The following is a 12,808-nucleotide window of genomic DNA, read 5'->3' as shown; positions in this document are numbered from 1 at the left end:
AGTTTATGTCTTAACAACAATGTTTGATCTGGAACAAACAGGGAAAAATGCTCATCTGTGATAGCTGAGTGGTAAGCACATGGTTCTCATGTTATTCTCTGTAGTATAATTTTTAAATAAATTGAAATTTTAAAAATAGGAAAAAAATAGGATTTTATTTGCTAAGCAGGTCATCAAGTGGTTAGAGTTGTGCTTGGAAAGTTCCCTTTGGCTGTGAGGACTCCTTATCAGGAGGTTGATGAGGGCAGGGATACCCAGGAAAGACACTATTACCATAGGCTGAGAAAGAGTGGATGAGGCCCGGTAAAAGTTAGTGGCCAGGGAGTAAAAGGGAGAGATGGGTTTGAAAGCTATTTAGGAGGTAAAATTGGTGATATACGGTCATCTTTTTCTTTTTCTCTTGGTTCTTTTTTTTAAGTCCCTCTCTTCCACTTTTTAATTGAACTGTGACATAACAATAGATAAGTATCTTTATTATATGCGGCTTAAGTGTCTGTTTGTCGCCGATAGCTTATTGGTTGCTTGCGTAACTGTACTAGCCAAAGGGGTGATGTTGCCACGGCTGAAGGCAAATTGAGCGGGTCAGGGGGAAGGTGAACATTTGTTTGCATTGGCAATCATCTGTTTTACATAAAAACTACGTCTTAACGTAATTTCTTTTAAGAATGCCTCCTAGAAAATACAGCACTGAAGAGGAGAGAAAAAGAGCTAAAGCTGCACAAAAACGGCTTTCTCGACAAAAAGAAACCACTGAGCAGAGAAAGACAAGGCTTTCTTCAGTCGCAGAGCAAATGCGTCTTTCTCGGCAAAATGAGACTGATGAGCATAGAGAAACAAGGCTTGCCTCAGATGCAAGACAAAAAAGCCTGTCTCGACAAAATGAGTCCCTTGAACAAAGGCAGGAGAGAAATGCAAAAAAACGACGGAGTAATGCTGACTGAAACGCAACACCTTTATTTATTGAGCTAGCGGTGGCTCTTAAGAAATGTACCACCAGTGGTTTCCTTCACTGCACTCTACTTTAAGCAATTAAGCAAGTAGAAGGGGGAAACCCCATGGGGCACTAAGCAAAGGGGCGTCCTCACCGCCTGCCCTGGGTAATTCAGTTTGAATTAGCAGACACCTTTGCACAAATCATTTTAATTACAATTTATAATATCTAGAACAGCGGTCATTTCGTATGACCGCCGTGCTTTCTAGTATAAATCATAACTGTACTGCTTCATAAATTTTCATGAAGTGACCACCACCACTCAGATTAAGTTCTCTCCTGGTCAGTTTGCCCCTCAAAGGTAATTACAAATAGGACTTTCATGATTGTAGATGACCTTCACCTGTTTTGAATATCATAAAAGTGAATTCATCCAGTATGTGTTTTGTATCTAGTTTTATTCACTCAATATCATTTCTGTGAAATTCACTCATATTGTTGTGCATAACAGAAGTTTGAACACGTTCATTGCTAACTGTGTACCTCATGTGAGTATTTAATTCTACCGTTAGTTATCCACTCATTTGTGGCTGGGGATTTGGGTTGTTTCTGGTTTTGGGTAGTGCTGCTATGAGCATTCTTGTGCATGTCTTTTGGTGAGATATATGCATCCTTCTGTTAGGTGTATTTTTAGGAGTGAAATTTCTTGAGGAGAGGGTATATGTATGATTGGCTTTAGGAGATATTGCCGAAGTTTTCCAAGATGGCTGTTTTACATCCCCACCAGCAGTGAGCCAGAGTTTCAGTTGTTTCACATCTTCACCAACATTTGGTACTATCAGGTTATTATTATTTTTAATGTAAATGTAAGTAGTGTACCTCATTGTGGTTTTAATTTGAAATTTCCCATGACTAATAAAGTTGAATGTGCTTTTATACAGGGTGTGGCAAAAGTAGGTTTCCAGCTGTTTGTATGAAAAAGAAATAATACAATAATTAATACATAATAGTACAAGAATAAACTGGGTTTCATGTATTTACAACTGTAAATGTACTTTCACCCCACCCTGTATGTTTATCTCTCATTTGTGTATCCCCTGTTAGAAAGTTTTTAAAAAATGGGTTGTTTCTCTTTTTCTTATTCATCATTATTTACAAACTGCTTGGTATTCAACAACAACAAAAATTACCAAAGCATCCTTGATACTTAACATTCATCTCTGATACCTGAAGCCATTCATTCCACATTATTGTTTAGCAGGAGTGGGGAAGCCGAATGTGCTTATGTGCACATAGGTGTGTTTAAAAAGTTCAAAGGGCTGTTCAAGGCTGATTGGCATCGTTGGAAGGATTCTTGCAGAAGCTGGCAGGTTTTTTCAGAGTTGGATGCTCTAGAACAGGGTCCCCAAACTTTTTACACAGGAGGCCAGTTCACTGTCCCTCAGACTGTTGGAGGGCCGTACTATAAAAAAAACTATGAACAAATCCCTATGCACACTGCACATATCTTATTTTAAAGTAAAAAAACAAAACGGGAACAAATACAATATTTAAAATAAAGAACAAGTAAATTTAAATCAACAAACTGACCAGTATTTCAATGGGAACTATGCTCCTCTCACTGACCACCAATGAAAGAGGTGCCCCTTCCAGAAGTGCAGCGGGGGCCGGATAAATGGCCTCAGGGGGCCGCATGCGGCCCACGGGCCGTAGTTTGGGGACCCCTGCTCTAGAAGGTTACAGAAGAAGGGGAGAGGGTCCGTATAAAAGACATCCAAGTCTTTCTGACTCATTTCATTTTCGCTCCCACAGAGGTAGGTCCCTCCTCCCCTTATCACAATACCAAAATCATTTGTTTAATCACTTGTCCCTTCTCCGACCTAGTCCTACCTGGGGCAGGCCTTTTTCCATTCATTTTGGTTCAGAGGCGTGGCGTAAACAGGCATGGGGCCCTAGGTAGATCTCAGGGAAACCACTTGCCGATAGGACAGGTCTTCCTGCCGAAATCTCCATAACTTCCTATATTCTTTCTTCATGACCGTCATGTTAGTTCTTACTTACATATTTGTGTGATTATTGGAGTTTTTGCCTTCTCACTGAGCTTATATAAGCCCCTGGAAGCTGACAGCCCATCCATTTTAGCCATTATCCTATCTCATGTGTTTACCAGTGCATAGTACATAGGAAGTAGTTAATATTAGTTAACAAATAACTCAAGTGGTTTGGATCTGAATCCCAGAGTTAACCCATCATATGGCATGGCTTCATTTTACCCGAAGCTCCCACAAAATGGGGTTATTTTCTTCTTGAGACCAGTTTAGTCCATCAAGTACTATTGGAAAGATATAATAAAAAGGCTGGAAGACTAGTAGTAAAGGGAGACTTGGCTCTGGTCTCAATAGTTTTTCCATTAACTTGCTATGTGTACCTCTTTTCCTGCCAGCAAGTTATTTTGTCTACCTGGACCTATCTATGATCCCCTAGATTTGAAGGGAAAATTTTAGACTCTGGCCTTAAGTGTCTCCCTAGCTGCATCTTGGGGCCCAACGTTACATTTCTACTCACAGCAAGATCCTGAGAAAGTGCTGAGCTAGGGCAGGGGCCTAAATGGGGCGTGTCTACACAGCAATAATCAGGCTGACCTCGGTGGCAGAAATGAAAGCCATAAGCCACATGGGTTTATTCCCAGGCCCTGATACCAAGTGGACTTTGCCTGTGGACTTTGAAATTGCTTGGAACCAATGACTCCTTTTTTCCTTCCATTTTCTCTTATTTATTTATTTATTCATTCATTTTAGAGAGGAGAGAGAGAGAAAGAGAGAGAGAGAAGGGGGGAGGAGCAGGAAGCACCAACTCCCACATGTGCCTTAACCAGGCAGGTCCAGGGTTTTGAACTGGCGACCTCAGTGTTTCCAGGTCGACGCTTTATCCTCTGCGCCACCACAGGTCAGGCATCCATTTTTTCTTTTGAACAATAATTTCTGTAACTGTTATTCTATGCCTGTCCTATCATTGAATTATGGGAGCAGACAACTTGTTCCTTGAGTTTCACAGGTTAACAGATGGAGAACATTCGTGCCTTGGATAGATTAAACCCAGAACTTTATCTTTACCTGATTCAGGTAATGTAGTTTAGATTATGAGATTTGAGACTTTTGAGTTGGTAAGATTTAGATGACAGTTTGGATTTAGGGTTGATGCTATAAAGTGTTGAGATTTGGGGGAATGTTGCCATATTTTGCACGTGGGATGTATGCGAATTTTGGGGGCCAGAGGCTGAACTGGGGTAGGCAGAATAATGGCCGCCCCAAAGATGTGCCTGTCCTAATCCCTGGCACCCATTAATGTATTATGTGATACAGCAAAGGAGAATTAAGGTGGCAGATGGAATTCAGGTCGCTCATCAGTTTACCTCTGCATAGGTAGATCACTCTGGATGGAGCGCCCAGTGTAATCACCAGGGCCTTCAATGTGTAAGGAGCGGAAGAGGGAAACCAGAGAAATGGCAGAGTAAAAAAACTGGGCCCAGTGTTGCTTGGCTTTGAAGACAGAGGAAGGGGGCCAGAAACCAAAAAATGCTGATGGCCTCTAGAAGCTAGGAAAGACCAGGAAGCAGCTCTCCCCCTAGAGCAGGGCTGGTCAACCTGGTCCCTACCGCCCACTAGTGGGCGTTCCAGCTTTCATGGTGGGCAGTAGCGGAGCAACCAAAGTATGAATAAAAAGATAGATTTAGCCTGACCAGGCGGTGGCACAGAGGATAGAGCGTCAGACTGGGAGGCAGAGGAGCCAGGTTCAAGAACCCAAGGTCACCAGCTTGAGCGTGGGCTCATCTGGTTTGAGCAAAAGCTCACCAGCTTGGACCCAAGGTCGCTGGCTCAAGCAAGGGGTTACTCGGTCTGCTGAAGGCCCGTGGTCAAGGCACATATGAGAAAGCAATCAATGAACAACTAAGGTCTCACAACAAAAAACTGATGATTGATGCTTCTCATCTCTCTCAGTTCCTGTCTGCCTGTACCTATCTATCCCTCTCTCTGTCCCTGTAAAAAGAAAAAAAAAAGATTTAACTATAGTAAGTTGTTTTATAAAGATTTATTCTGCCAAACAGCAAAAATCCAACATAAAGTACTTGGTAATTAATTATTATTATATGCTTTAACTTGCTATAACTCTGCTTTATACATTTTATAAAGTAAAGTTACTTCCCTACTTTATAAATCACCATTACTGTGGAACCAGTGGGCGGTTAGAAAATTTTACTAACAGAGATACAAAGTGAGCGGTAGGTATAAAAAGGTTGACTGCCCCTGCCCTAGAGCCTCCAGATCCGTTAAGACAGTAAATTTGAATTGTTTTAACCCATCAAATTTGTGGTAATTTGTTAAAGCAGCAGTAAATATTGAATACAAGTTCTGGGCTGCTGTTTACTCTTCCAGTCTCTTATTTCTTATTCTTTTTTACAGAGACTGAGAGAGTCAGAGAGAGGAATAGCTAGGGACAGACAGACAGGAATGCAGAGAGATGAGAAGCATCAATCATCAGTTTTTCGTTGCAACACCTTAGTTCTTCATTGATTGCTTTCTCATATGTGCCTTGACTGTGGGGCTACAGCAGACCGAGTAACCCCTTGCTTAAGCCAGTGACCTTGGGTCCAAGCTGGTGAGCTTTGCTCAAACCAGTTGAGCCTGCACTCAAGCTGGCAACCTCGGGGTCTCGAATCTGGGTCCTCCACATCCCAGTCTGATGCTCTATCCACTGCGCCACTGCCTGGTCAGGCCTACTCTTCCAGTACCTTAGACAAGTTGTTTTCATTCCCTAGTATTCCTTATTTCTCAAAATAAATAAAAAAATGACTGTTATAAGGATCAAAAGTGTCGAAGTGCCAGGCAAACAGGTGGCTCTATAAATGTGAGTTTCCAACTTTCCCTCTCCTTCCAGGAAAGACAGAAAAGGAAATGAGGGTCCAAATGCCATTCTGAGCAGTGTACCCTCCTTTCCTTGACATTGGTTGTGTGAAAGTCTCCCGCAGTGAGCTCCCCACACTTATCTATAGGAACGCACCATATCTGCCTTTGGGGCGCCCACAGCTCCTCCCTTCCTGGAGAAACCTCTTTTAGAACACAAAGCTGCTTTAAAAGCTCTTGAGGTCTAATCTTCTCAGTTCCAGTGGAGATGGAAGCTGCACTCACTTCCTCCCATGTCCACATCATGGGATAATGTAGAAATATGGAACAATCAAGTTCAATAACCATCTTAAGACCAGCTGAACAGAAGTATTATAACTAAGGATATAAAGAAGCTGCAAGCCACATTGAGACTGGTAGGAGCACAGATGTGAACAGGCTGACCCCATACCCATGTGTGGCAGTTGAGAATTAGGAGGGATATCTCAGGTTTCCTGAGGTCCCCAAGCAGCAAGGGGTCTCAGCCCTATACCAGCTCCACCCTGACGACTCTGAGACGGAGCCCTCTCCAACTCATGTACTTCCAGAGGCTCTTTCAGGGGCTGAGCCTTATAGGCAGCAGGCTGGCAGCTGCAGGCCTCTGCGTGTCTTGGGCCTTTCGCATACTTGCGGCGCCATCAGCCTGGATTTGAAGCATGGCCCCTACCATCTGTTTTCAGGCCCAGTGCAGGCTGCTACCAACCATGGATTGTTCTAAAGGTCCTAACAGGTAGCTCTGGGCTGGTCACAGGCAGGTCTGACATTGATCTGCACCAGAGTCCTTCCTAAGAGGTCCCAGAACCAGCTTCAGACAGAGCACCACCTAATTAGCTCCACAAGCAGCACACCCAAGGGGAGGTCTTGACAGGCACCAGATGGAATCCATGGGGTCAGCCCCCACACAGCGGCTCATACACTGCGGTTGCGGCCAGTCTTCACAGCCTGAGGGTCGGTCCCACCCACAAACGGGCCAGCGGCAAGCACGGCAACTACAACGGAAGGGCTCGCATAACCCACGCGAGGGCCACCCCTGAAGCACCTGGCTCAGGTGATTACGAGGACAGGGTATAATAGTGAATGTCAACTGTAACTGGGAAAAAACAAGAAGGGAAGGATCTGAGATGAGAGCAGAACCAGAGCCTCACTTGGCAAACAGGATCTCAGAAATAAAGAACAACTCAGACCATCTGTACGCATAAAATGGCCGCCATATTTCCCACTGAGAGAATCAGGAAGTAGTGCCCTGAGCTGAAGCAAGCGCATTCACAGAGATGGGCCCACTACTGCCCCTCTTACCCAAACACCCATGACAGACTTCCCTCAAACATTCCAGGCTTCCAACTCCTTAATTAGTTGTGTTATGGCTTTTATTTAAAAAGCATATTTAATACAAGTATAGTTTCGCAGATACAAGTTTTCACTTTGTATTCTACAAAAGTCTTTGAATATTATTCTCTTTACAAAATGGAGCCTTACAAAAATACTGACAATTTAATGTTTTTATACAGTTTTCTCTAGTTGCCGTTATTTCTTTTATTGTAAAACAATGTCTACCACAGAACTACAATATTTTAGTTGATATTAAAAAAAATTAACTCAATGCTTTTTTAAGCAGCTAATGAAATAACACAGGTCGAGACACAGTTTATAATCATAGTGGATATAGCTAAAACTGTTTCAGAAATAATATTTTACATAGTTAACTTTTAATGTTTTATACATTATTTATATAATATTTATATATAAAAATCATAGCTTGCTATAAGTTGAAATGACAGGACGGCTTCTGTGGTAAAGATGTGCTTGTGGTTGATCCGTGTGGTTACATTTAGCCCTTTGAAAGGTTTGCATCCAAGGTCTGAAAGCATTTCTTCCTTCCTCCTTTCCTCAAAGGTTCAGTAGGAGTCCCATCTACTGCCTAGAGTAAACCTTCCATGGGAGGACCCTTATGGATAGAGGATGAAAACTCCCTGCGGAGATTTAACCCACGTGTTCTGCCCAGCAGAACCTACCAAGAACTGCCCTGGAGATCAACCCCAAGACAATAGTGCTTTACCCAGCTTAGCAAGAGGGACTCCCACAGAGACTCTCGTCAGCTCCGCTGTCTGCAAGGGCAGCCCCTTGGGCACAAGACGGTCTGCTACTCTGGCTCATTCTGACTTTGAGTAGCCAAAGGCTGCTTCCTTTTTCACTCTTGCCCCTTCATTCCCCCATCCTTTGTACGGAAGGCTGCTTTCCATCAGCCAGTGGCAGGCCACCCCTTTGCTCGTCTCTGGACCCTCACAGGAAACTCGGTGGTCACAAAGCAAGGATTTCAAGGGAAAAGCAGTAACCAAAGCTAACCATGACTAAGAGTGTGCAAGTGCCCGGGTGACTGATGTACACACACCAGCATCCTGCGACCAATGTTTCGACGTTGCAGGATGATGAGTCAGAAGAAGACAAACGAGGCCCTGTCCCCTCGATCTCTTCTGAAATTGTGCTATTTGTGAAATTCCCTCATCCACAAAGAGTCTCCTAATCACTAACGTGAGGGACTGTGGTGCTGGCCTATAGGCCAGAAAGTGAGTGATAAGGCTTTAGGTTTAGGAATCTGGATTCAGGATCTGATCATTTGACTGAGCATTTGCTCATTCTTTATATTTAAAAAAACAAACAAACAAAATAAACTTCCTGAACCAAGGTCACAGTAGAAGATAGAGTGGTGTGGACAGAGGGACACAAGAGGGGAGCCCTCCAATGGCTATTTTCTTGCTTCAGTGCTATTTCTGGCACCAGGTGCTACAATGTGAATTCGAGCTTTTCTCATAGGCCTGGGATGCCTCAGGTCACAAAGGCGACCAGCAGACTCTACGCAAAACATTTTAGTGTTTGTTCCAGAACAAGCCCGTGTTCACTAGAACATGAACACTTAAACCAATTGCACATCCAGGATTCCGGCACTTGGTGTGAGTTTGCTGTTGTTTCCACATAGGTGAACACTACCTATTTTGGAAGGCCACAAAGTAAGACACATAATATATATTTTTTTTCTTTTTAAAATCAGTTGGGTAAAAAGTTTTCCCCTACATTCTACTGTCTGATGAGATTGGAGAGCAGCAAGACCTTGCTGTAGCAGTCATTCTACAAGAACAGCTCAGGAGGTGAGCTGCACCTACACCATGTTGTGGTGATTGTTCCTGTCAATAATGTCCACAGGTGAAAGGATTTCCTTCCTGATAGGGGGAGACAGGGAGAGCGCCGTCTTGGTCTTGAAGAGGTCCGACACGAAGAAAACCTAGAAGGACAAATCAGATATCCAAATCAGAAACTGACATCTGGGGTCTGGGGACGACAAAGGGAAGGTGACAGGAGTATGGACTTTAGGAAAAAGGGGGTCCTAAAGCATAGATTTTTGACTAGAGAAGGGCCGAGACATGCCCCAGGCTGCCGCGGTAGAAATAGAATTCAGTTCTGTGGATTGCCAGCCCAGGGCTCCATGTCTTCAACCCCCCACTTCCCTATTTCTCCAGGCAAACGAACAGCAATGAAAGATAATTTCCTAAACAAAGGAAGCAAGTCCTAATTGGTCCGTCATTAATCCGTGATAATTTCCCTTGCCTCACAAATGACTCTAGGGTGTAACCAAAAGAGATCAGTCACTATGAATTCCTATCAGCAGGAGTTGGAGTAGGAAGCAGTTGTGACCACTTTTCCTGAAAAGCCAATGATATCAACAATTTGATGAGGGTCAAGAAGCCAGGGTCTCATTGCTGAGGGAGTCAGCAACTCACCCGGAGGGAAGGTCAATGAAAACCCGCCTATCGCTCCTCCCAAGTCCTTCCTCTGAGCATGCCACCTCACAGAGTCTCTCTTGATTCACTGAGAAACAGTTACTAAACACCCACTTGCAAGGGTACAAGGATGGCTCAGGCGTAGTTCCTGTCTCATATTAACTTCTGATGAAAGATTCAAGAACTTGGTGAGTTACTGGAGCAAGAAAAATTTATGCTTTATATTAGCTGGCAAAGTAAATACAGACATCAGTTTGAGCCATTTAGGAACAGGAGTTTGTATTAAGTAACCATAGTGGCACCTATCAGTCATGTAATTTAATAGGAAACACATGGTGGGGTTTCAAACTAGGGAATAAAACACTTTCAAAGTTCCTCTGTCTAACAGCTTTCTGGATGGAAAAGTCTTTGTCCTGCAAAGGGTAATGTTCTCACTTTTAATGATGGCATTGGTAACTCATTCTGGATACAGTCTAGGCAAAAAAAAAAAAAAAAGACCTTTTTTTTTTTTTACAGAGAGAGTCAGAGATAGGGGCAGACAGACAGGAACACAGAGAGATGAGAAGCATCAATCATCAGTTTTTCTTTGCAACACCTTAGTTGTTCATCAATTGCTTTCTCATATGTGCCTTGACTGTGGGCCTTCAGCAGATCGAGTAACACCTTGTTTGAGCCAGTGACCTTGGGTCCAAGCTGGTAAGCTTTTGCTCAAACCAGATGAGCCTGCACTCAAGCTGGCGACCTCGGGTCTCGAACCTGGGTCCTCTGCCTCCCAGTCTGACGCTCTATCCACTGCACCACTGCCTGGTCAGGCAAAAAATGACGTTCTTAATAAAAGTTTGCCAATGTCATGGTTCTAGCAGCCAGGGACTGGCCACACTAAGGACTTGGGTCATTTGTTGAACCAGCTGCCATAATGTCCTTTCTGTGGTGATGCAACCATCAACAAAGTGCTATAAAAATCACAGCAAGAAACTGGTGATGCGGATTACCCCAGGAAAGCTGGGTGACTGGGAGACACAAGCAGAGCCGAGACTTACTGGTCAACAGAAAACCCTTGGCACCCTTTGAATTTTGTGTCCATTACATGAATTGTTCCCATGCATTACCTACTGAAACTTTTAATTATTATTTTTTTTATGGAGAAAAAAAAAGAAGGCCAGGCTATTCCTATGCTACCCTAAGAAAGTGAAATATTAGCTAAGAAATGTAAGATTTGAATATGTACATTTATAGTCCGAGTGCTCTTGAATATACTACTTCGCAAAGAAAAGAATTTAGCTTTGTGTTCCTGCCGTTTCTAAGGAGGTATGACCAGTAAGAACTTGGCCCAAGAAGCTCTGTCTCCTAAGCTAGAGATAAACTTCAGAACCAGGAATGAAAAAAGCTGTCTTCAGCCCTGCCAGGAGGCACTCCTCTGTTCGGGAACCTTTCTAAGCACACAGAGAAGAGGTTTTCATGTGCTCATATAAAGAAATACTACCGAATATGATTCAAGTTAAATGTGGAGATAAATACACTTTCCAACTCTCCTTGGATCGGTACAGAGCCAATGCCATCATCTCTACCTGGAAATTACCGACCCCTACCTCCTCCACTGTGTACAGAGGAAGGTTTCGATCAATCCCTCTATTGCTAGATTTCCACGCCCTAGTGGCTTATTTCCCAATTTAATTTTCTGAGCACATACCCACTACATACTGGGACTTCCGGTTCCTAACCGCAAGATAGGAATCATATGAAGGGTAAAGACAATGCTGTACTTGAGAAAACCTAAAGCTATGTCTAGTACATAGTTTAATAAAAGGCACTCCTTTCTGTAATTCCCTGGGCACCAAAGTAATAACTGAACCTAGATAGAGCCACATCTCCCAAACTTTGCTGATCAGCCTTCCTTTCTAGATGGGAGGCTTCTCGAGGATGGAGCCTTGGACCTAATCACCCTGTATCATGCGCCTACAGCACTCAGCACTAAGCCCTGCACACACCAGGGACTGCACAAATGTTTGTTGTTAAATTTCTAAACTCCTCCCTACTGGAAGCAAGCACTCTGGCCTTGGATCCTATCAGCACATGAAACGCCTATGGACTTCAGGGGAAACCACGTTGTCACACCACTTGCATGCGGCCCAGCGGCAAGATGAAAACTTGAGTCAAGTCCAGCAGAATCCCCCTCAAAGCTGTATTTCACTTTCAGCGTGGCTTGAGGTTACACAAACACTTTTGTGGGAATCATGAAACACGATCCTGTCAAGACTCAAATGGGGCTTGGTCTTCCTAAGGCTTGGACAGCAGAACACAGAAAGGACCAATAAGAGCGAAAATGTCTTGGCTTGGAGCAGCAGTTCCATTTCCTGCAGAAGATTGTCTCCACCCAGAAAGAAAACCCAGAGGCCCAGGCTGGGGAGGGTCTGTATAAGTTAGGTAGCTACCTTAGGTCCAGGGAACAAATGCACCCTCAGCCCCAGCCCCGCTCCACAGATCTCTCCTAGAAGAAAGAACACAACAGACAATACACAGCCTGCCTCCTCAAGCACAAACTCTGCATCCGAAGCACCGAGCAGAGCTGGAAGTCCAACCACCCTGATCTAGGCTTTCAATCCCATCTCTCCTTTTGTTTGCATTTTATAAATTGCTTTCTTGAGAAATGCAATCAGTAAACACTTACTGAACGATTGCTCTGTGCCACATCCCGAGATTATAAAAATAAATATACAAAAGACAGTATCCTTTGGCCTCCAAGAGCTCACAAGGCCACGAGGGAGAGATCTGGGAAAACATACCACTACAATTGCTGTGTTTTAAGGATTATGATAAGGGAGAAGCCAGGGTGTTAAAGAAGCATGGAGAATGTGGCATCTAACCTAAGCTGAAGGGGAGGAGAGAAGGCCTTCGAAGGCTTTCCCTAGAGGAGGTATATTTGAGCTTGGCTTTGAAGGATAAGTGGGAGTTAGCCAGGTGGTGAATGCCAGGAATGTTATTCTAGGCAAAAGGGAGCAGCGTGCACAGAGGCACAGCGGCGAGAGCGCCGCACGCGCAGGAGCTGCAGGAAGCTCAGCACGGCTGGGGCCAAGCAGTCAATGAGGCCGGAGAGGAGACAGCCCCATCTTCAGAAGCCTCCTAGGACACGTTAAGGAACTTGGACCTTATCCTCTTGGCCTTCA

At 43.9% G+C, this 12,808-nt stretch overlaps 1 protein-coding gene across 1 annotated transcript in view; it reads right to left on the bottom strand.

The window, feature by feature from the left end:
• Positions 1-7,220: 7,220 nt before the first annotated feature.
• The window catches only part of PLPP3 (phospholipid phosphatase 3), an 84,808-nt gene continuing 79,220 nt past the window's right edge, over positions 7,221-12,808 (bottom strand). Inside the window, exon 6 of the mRNA XM_066269087.1 lies at positions 7,221-9,148. Within this exon, the coding sequence (XP_066125184.1) occupies positions 9,026-9,148 (123 nt within the window). The 3' untranslated portion in view covers positions 7,221-9,025. The remainder of the gene's footprint in view (positions 9,149-12,808) is intronic.

The sequence above is a fragment of the Saccopteryx bilineata genome, chromosome 3, assembly GCF_036850765.1.
Source record: "Saccopteryx bilineata isolate mSacBil1 chromosome 3, mSacBil1_pri_phased_curated, whole genome shotgun sequence".
NCBI lineage: Eukaryota > Metazoa > Chordata > Mammalia > Chiroptera > Emballonuridae > Saccopteryx > Saccopteryx bilineata.
Note: the sequence above shows the minus strand (reverse complement) of the source record. Positions and strands in the feature narration are given on the sequence as shown.